At 56.8% G+C, this 7,605-nt stretch overlaps 1 protein-coding gene across 3 annotated transcripts; it reads right to left on the reverse strand.

Annotated features, from left to right (window-relative positions):
- Positions 1 to 3,345: 3,345 nt before the first annotated feature.
- Positions 3,346 to 6,572, reverse strand: NKX2-5 (NK2 homeobox 5). Of its 3 annotated transcripts, none has more exons than XM_011947807.1 (2): positions 5,972 to 6,572; positions 3,346 to 4,721 (listed from the first exon to the last, which is right to left on the reverse strand). In XM_011947807.1, exons 1-2 carry the CDS (start codon positions 6,303 to 6,305, stop codon positions 4,636 to 4,638), a joined length of 420 nt encoding a protein of 139 aa, XP_011803197.1. In that variant the 5' UTR covers positions 6,306 to 6,572; the 3' UTR covers positions 3,346 to 4,635. The 3 variants fall into 3 exon arrangements, with proteins under 3 accessions (XP_011803197.1, XP_011803198.1, XP_011803196.1); XM_011947808.1 differs by having other exon boundaries at positions 3,346 to 4,758; XM_011947806.1 differs by having other exon boundaries at positions 3,351 to 4,465.
- Positions 6,573 to 7,605: the final 1,033 nt, after the last annotated feature.

Below are 7,605 nucleotides of genomic sequence, written 5' to 3' on the forward strand. Positions count from 1 at the left end.
TTAGGGGCCACAAGGTTGTTGCCTGCGGCAGAGAAGCGCAGGGCTTGAGCCCGGAATGCTTCCATGAGGATGCGAGGGGCGGGCGCTGCGGGGAAGACGGTGCTACTCTCTACTCTAGCGCGGGACCGAGTGAAGAGAGTCTGCGGTGAACCCTGCGGCTTCTGCGCGTCTGTTAAAAATACACCCTGCGGCTTCCGCGCGTCTATTAAAAATACAGGCATTTAGAAACACAACTTGGCGTCCACTTAAGGTGAAATCTAAACAAAATAAAACGACAGGAGCCATTCTGATTTGGCCGAACACGTGCCTGAGGGCTGGGAATGACCCGAGGGAAACGAAGGGACGGCGGGGCCAGTCAGTGCGGCGGGGCCGGGTGGGAGGCGGTGGACTGGCCTGTAGCGCTGGGAACCCCCAGCCCCGGCCCACCTTTGCCAGGAAACACCCAGCTGATTTTTTTTTTCTTTTTCTTTTTTTAAAATAAATCTACCTTCCTTCCCCATTTTTTTTCTTTTTAACCTCGCTGTTTATCTCCAGTTACTATTTTTTTTAAACTGCGGCGTGTTCTTGTTCGATTTTTAAAAATACTAAAAATGAAATGAGTCCCCTAGGTGCCTCCCTGGCGCCCTGGGCATGGAGAGCTCATGCCTGGGCCACCCTCATCTCCGCTGGCTTTGCCACCTCGGAAGCGCCCCACACTTCTCCTTTGTTTTGCTTTTCTCTGTGCCGGTTGAGTTTTCTTACCCTGAGTGCATCGTTTATACAATTAGCAATTGAAAACAAAACAAATATCACCGACATAATTGGAGTGGGGTTCGCTATGTAAACATGGGGCGTCGTTAGTTTAAGGTACTTCTGACCCTGTCCCGGCCTGAGTCCTCGCTCGCTGACTCAGCACCCAGGCGGGAAAGCCTCGCTCCAGTCGGGCAAAGGCAGTCCATGCTGCCTCCTTGAGTTCTGCCATCTACAGCTTGCCCCATCATGAGCCCGGATATGAGGCCTGAGACTCTCACCCCACTGGCAAGAGTCTGGGGTCCGCTCAGCGCGGCCGGGAGCCAGTCTGGCTGCATCTTTACTGGAGAGACATCCGCAGTGTGGTGGGCTCTGGCTTCAGGAGCAAGCTCCCTAGTATGTACCCTGTGTGTTTCCCAGCTCCCGTTCCCACTTAGGGACTGGATGATCTCGACCATCCACGTAACCTCCTCAGTTTCCCGGTCTGCAAATGAAGATGGGTTAGGTGAGAGAACTCCTGTATACACTTAGCCGGGGGTGCTGGCATTGGTGAGCCCTGGCAAATGCCAGCCAGCCAGCCGTTGTGAGCCTTTGTGAGTGCCTTGGGAAAGCTGCGGGAGATCCTGGCTCACTCAGCTGATCCTCGAAGGGAGAGTATGACACATAAAGAGGGAGGTATCATGGAGAAATCCTCATAAGGTTCAGTGAAATAAATATTATTTCTAATGTTACTGCAGACACCTGTAAGATGAAAAAGGCCCACATGAGTGCAGGACCAAGGCCACAGTGATCTGGTTAAGAGCAAATATGGGTCATTTCAGATAGAAGGATTTCCCAGTTGTGTGAGTAAGGCCGCCTGCTGGGGCTGTGGGCTGGGACTGCCTAGCAGGAGAGCACTATCCTGCTCGGGAGACGGTCTGGCGACCCGGAGGAGCCTCGGCGTGCCCCTCCATAAGACTGAGTTGGGAACATGTTAATGGCTCACAGCAGGGTCGTAGGCCCAGGAGGCGGAATGCCAGGGCTGAGGTGACCATCCTGCTTCCACTCCTGATGGCCCTCTCCAGCTGCCAGCTGGCTCGGACCTTCAGGTCCCTTCTTCTACTCAGCCAGCCTTGAGCATAGCCCTTTCCTCTCCCTTCCCACAGCACAGTGCAGAACCCTGAGATGGTAGACTGCTTGCACTCCACTGCCCTTGTATCCCACTGTGTCCAGTGGTAACACTGGGTATAGACAATGGTAGCACTTAGAACCTCCTGGCATCCTCCCCTCTTCCACGGGCGTGTGGCACTTACCCAGAGAGATAACACAGGCATTGGTAGGGCTGCATGGTTCCTGGTGAGGCAGTAGGACAGCTCCTGGTTGTGCCAGGCCAGCCTGGCAACTCTTACTGGGAGTCAGGGGAACATTCAGAAGCACTCGGTCCCTGGCTGCCACAAACAATGCTTTGGCTGCATCAGGGGGCTATCAGCCGGATGTCCCAATGCCCCAGGCCTCCAACTCAGTGCTTCCTGGGCAAAATATCAGAAAAATCCATATCCAGTGAGAAAACAAATCCTCAACTCCCCCAGCTTTGGTCTCTTTTAAAGAAGCATCTTAAAAAGATCCTAGGTTAGTTCCTCAGGCTCTGGGGCTGGTGATAGAGGAGCTGGAGGTCAGGTCCTAGCACCTGCTGACTGGCGATCCAGGATGAAAGCAAGGTATGTTTGTTATCCTCATTTTACAAACAATAGCAACCACCACCACCACATCGTCACCACCACCACCACCATCACCACCACCACCACGGAGGCATGCAGGGAGCAAGTCCCATAACAAGCAGGGTTTAAACTTGATTTCACAGAGCCTCAGTTTTCTCATCTATAAAATCAGGACAGTAGGAACATTTGTTGGTCACAATTATGGTGAAATTAAATGCCCTAAGGAAAGGACATCAGTAAGGTTAGGGCTTAGGGGCTCCCTTGGACCATGTGAATTTATGGGGCCTCACCAGGGCTAGAGGTGAGCACCGTCTGCAGACACTTCTATGGGGCCCAGCCCCGGCACTCAGTCACGCGGGCAGCTGATGAGGCCCCAACGCGGCATCTGAGGAGCCTGAAAACGCTTGACAAGGGCTGGGGTTCTTGGCTTTTCCATCTGTAAACAGGCTAAGGAGTTCTTTTAAGTGGGATGATCACAGTGCTCTCCAGCTACAGAGGGCCCAGGTTCTTTTACTTTCCATTTAATGCCCAGTGCCTGGAACCGTGCCTGGCACACATTAGGATTCAAGGAGGGGAGCCTGGGAGCACAGGGAAGGCGGTCTCTGAAGTGAGACAACCAGAATTTAACCTGAGTTCGACTAGTACTGGCTATTTGCTCGCAGGTAAGTCATTAAATCCCTCCGGGCCTCAGCTTCTAAATTTTAAAATAGGATTTTTTTTTGATTATTGAGAATTATATGAGACAATCTCAGAAAGTACCCGACATGGAACCAGTATGGTTCCAGCAAGGGTTAGTTTTTATTAGTATCAATGTTATCAATTTACTCAGCGAATGCCTGTGCCTGAGATCTGAGACCAATGCCGGGCTGCCACCTCTCTCCTGTTTCTGAAGCGCCGCAAGCTGAAAGAAGCACACGTGCGGGGTCAACGCACTCTCTTTAATGGGAAGGGGATCCTCATTTCTTACAGCAATAGGTAAAAACATAAATATGGGTGGGTGGGTGCGTGGGCGGGTGGCGGCGAGATAGCAAAGGCCCGGGCGCCCGGCCCTGGCTCGCGGAATGGGCGGTCGGATCTCAGGCCCCGTGTGCCCGGGCTCAGTCCCAATTCACTGGTCGTTCCGTCGGGGGTGCCCATGGACTCTCGGAGGGCACTCCTGGGGGGACAGCTAAGACACCAGGCTGCAGGATCACTCATTGCGGGCTGCATAATCGCCGCCACAAACTCTCCCATGCGCAAGAACAAACGCGCGTGGGACAGAAAAAGTTCCTAGGTCTCCGCAGGAGTGAATGCAAAATCCAGGGGACTCAGGGTCATGTTGGGAGCCCCTTCTCCCCCGGAGAGTCAGGGAGCTCTTGAGGTGGGATCAGTCAGGGGCGCGCCACGCGGGTCCCTTCCCTACCAGGCTCGGATACCATGCAGCGTGGACACTCCCGAGTTGCTCTGCGGAATCCCGGGGCTCTGAACCGCATTCAAGTCCCCGACACCGAAGTTCACGAAGTTGTTGTTGGCGGCGGCAGTGGCCGGCTGCGCTGGAGAAGGCCCGGCGGGGTAAGCGGCGGTGCAGCTGTAGCCAGGGCTGCAGGCCGCGCCGCCGTAACCCGGATAGGCGGGGTAGGCGTTATAGCCGTAGGCATTGAGGCCCACGCTGTAGGCAGGCGCATAGGGTGCCGAGTCCCCTAGGCATGGCTTGCCATCGCGCACCAGCACTGGCACGGCGATCCTGCGGGCAGGCGGCGGCGGCGGCGGGGGCAGCCCCACCAGCTCCAGAGTCTGGTCCTGCCGCTGCCGCTTGCACTTGTAGCGCCGGTTCTGGAACCAGATCTTGACCTGCGTGGACGTGAGTTTCAACACGCTGGCCAGCTGGTCGCGTTCGGGGGCAGACAGGTACCGCTGCTGCTTGAAGCGCCGCTCCAGCTCATAGACCTGCGCCTGCGAGAAGAGCACGCGCGGCTTCCTCCGCCGTCTAGCCCGGGGCCGCTCCGCGTTGTCCGCCTCTGGCTTCTCCAGCTCCACCGCCTTCTGCAGCGCGCACAGCTCTGAGGGGGAACAGAGAGGCAGAGAGACGCTTGGTAAGAGCGGCTCGACCTACGGAGCGCGGCCGCACAATAATGGTAAGGGATCCTCGTGGATGCCACTCTGTCCTGCCTGGAGAGCCCAGCTGGCTGCGGCTCACTCTGCGAAGTGCACTGGGAGCCACCGACACGTCTCACTCAGCATTTGTCGAAAGTGAGGCTCGGCTCAAGGCTCTGGAGAACAAAACGAGAGATCTCTGCCCCCGGGGCAGTTCACACCCTGGTGAGGGAGACAGACGGTGACTTAAAATTTCTGACTGAAAAAAAAAAAATAAATAAATAAAAAATAAATAAAACCAGGTGTTGCTCTGGGGTGAACTGAATTACGGCTAGTTTGGTTTGAGAAGTTAAACCAACAAGACCGAGGCCTCACTCCTAGGGACGGTCTTATCTCAAAATTAAGGAATCAAGCAACAGAAGGCCAGCAGCGTTGGTTTGGTGATCCGAGGCTCCAGCCTGGCCGCAGCAGGGTTTGCGCAGTGTCCAAGAAGCCGCGGGTGGGCAGGCGGCCTCGGAACCTGCCTTGCTGGCTTCCTCGAATTGGTAGCGATCAGTTCTAGCCGCCGTGCCCGCCCGAATTTGTTCATAGGCCTCTATTCCTCAACCTCCGAATTCTCTCCCGACTCACAGCGGCCCTTCGCCCAGCGCCTGCGGCCTCCCAGGAATCGCCCGGGCTCCTGCCTTCGGCGAGGGTCTCCCAGCAGGCCCCTTTCTGCGGCCGGGCCGGCCTCCCTCCCGGATCCTGGGATGGCCTGCAGGATGATCCCGCACCCCTCTCGTCCATTCCCCCGCGCCCGCGGTAGCGCAACATTTCCTAACTTTTCCACGAGGGAACCTCTCCGCCCTCGCCGCGCCAGGAAGTTGTGCTGAAAAAAAAAGCGAAGTCAGATTCCTGAGGCTCCGCAGTATCCCATTTTAATATCAAGGCCCTGGATCCCAGACTTCACTTTCCTGGCGCAAAGAAGGAAAGACCCCAGAAACCCGGGTCGCGGGTGGGCTGCAGAAAGAAGGTCCAGGACCCTCCTCCGATTGTACGCAAAAGCGTGTCGTGAGCAACATTTCAATTTCTGCTTAGTGGTTCTCATCAGATCCTTAAAAAGATCCATAAATCCAAAGGAGATTTAAAAACAGAGATTATCTACTTGTCTGTTCTGTCTATCATAAACCGATTTCTCAACTTTCTACCAGACTCAGGAGCAGAGCCGAAGCCGCCCGGGGCTTTGTTAGGCCGGGGGTAAACGTTTTTTGATCTCTTGCTTCTGATCCTTTCAATCTGGCATTTCCTCTGAATCTCCGATTGGACGCGGGGCGCGGGAGCCCTGGCGACAACACCAGGCATCTTACATTCTGAGCCCCCCGCCGGAGCCCAGCCCTCGGCCCAGGGGCGCGTGTCTCCTCCTCCTGGCCCTGAGTTTCTTGGGGGCGAAAGCGACCCAGGATGGGAGAAGGGGGCCTGTGTTTCCGCCTCACCTTTCTTTTCGGCTCGAGGGTCCTTGGCTGGGTCGGGGTCGCTGTAGGCACGTGGATAGAAGGCGGGGGCGGCGGGAAAGGCAGAAGCACACTTGGCGGGTGAAGGCGCGGGGCCCAGCTCTGCGCGCAGCTCTGGGAGGCCAGGCGCAGCCGCCTCGGGCCCGGCGTAGGCCTCTGGCTTGAAGGTGGCCAGCATGCAGGAGGAGGGCGCCAGGGTGGCCTCCAGGCGCGCAGAGAGTTCTCCGGCGGCGGCCAGGCTGCGCTGCTGCTGCTCCAGGTTCAGGATGTCTTTGACTGAGAAGGGCGTGGGCGTGAGCGCAGGGCTGGGGAACATGGTGGCAGCGCCAGTCTCACAGCGCCAGGTGGGCGGCGGAGAGCGGCGCTGCCCACGGCCCCTGGCAGCTTCCCTGCATGGTGCCGCCGCCCGCCCGCGCACCCGCCGGCCAGCTCTGGATGTGTCCGGGCAGCAGGTAGCGCCGAACACAAGGGGCAGGAGAGGCGGGACCAGACCAGAGGAGGGGGACTCAGCCTGCCATTGGGCCAGGGGCCTCGATGACAGGAGCGATGAGCAGTTTCGTGTCACCTAATATAGTCATAGGGCTAAAAAAAAAAAAAAAAAAAAAAAGCCCTGCTCAGCTTTTTAAAGGGGCCAGGACACATTTGGAAGGGTCTCCTTTTGCTCCTGCAGCCTGCGTTTGCTCCCTAATGTGAGCCTGAAAAGCCTACCAGAGGCATACAGAGTCAGGCCTCTGGGCAGGGCTGGATGGGTGTGGGTTTGAAGAAATATTCCTCAGCACCCGAACCAGAATGGGAGAGAGAAGAATGGGGTGGGAAGCGGTGAGGAGGGGAGTGATTTGAGGAAGGCTTTATTACTGAAGGTGGTAGGAAGAGAAGCCTGGAGGACAGGACTGGCTTTGGAGATAGGAGGGGGAGATTCTGGACAATTTGGAGGTTCAGTTTGGCTTGGCCTACAGGGCCAGTCATGCCCCAGGCTCTGGGTGCTTCTGGATGAGTCAAGGAAAGTAAGGGCAAGGTGAGTGATGGCCAGGTGGGGTAGGAGTGGCTGCCTCCTACAGTAGTGTTAGGCATAGCACAACTCCAGGGGGCATCAGTCACTGCCAGGACTCTCCCAGGGAAATGCCTCTCCCCTTAATAATGAAATAAATCAGGAATCCCAGCTGGTAAGCTCAGCTTCCCAGGAGACACCTGTCTTGTGGAGTGCCCCAGCTACTAGCCACCTTGTTTCCCCTGTTTGGAGGCCGCCGATACTGCCCCTCTCCTTCCTGTGCCCTCCCTGCCTAGCAGCAAGGCCCTCAGGCTTCTGCCAACCTTGAGGTTTCAGGGCCTTGGCCCAGGTTTAGCTCTCAGGGAGGCGGGGCTCCTCTGAGCCCAGCTAGACCAGGATTTCTCCGAGGCCTCTGGGCCCTACTCCGAGTGGGGCACCCCTGCGGCTCAGTCAGGCGCGTGGGGGAAGGGCAGGGCAGGTGAGGTGATCATGATCATTTTTAGCCACAGGGTCAGTAGAGTAGGGCGCAGAAGTCAGACAAATCTGCCCGAGTTTCAGGAGCGCCAGCTAAATGGCCAGATCCTGCCCGGGTGGGTCTCATTTCTCTGGGTCCCCGCACTCCTTGGGA

Source organism: Colobus angolensis, unplaced genomic scaffold (assembly GCF_000951035.1).
Source record: "Colobus angolensis palliatus isolate OR3802 unplaced genomic scaffold, Cang.pa_1.0 Scaffold27, whole genome shotgun sequence".
NCBI lineage: Eukaryota > Metazoa > Chordata > Mammalia > Primates > Cercopithecidae > Colobus > Colobus angolensis.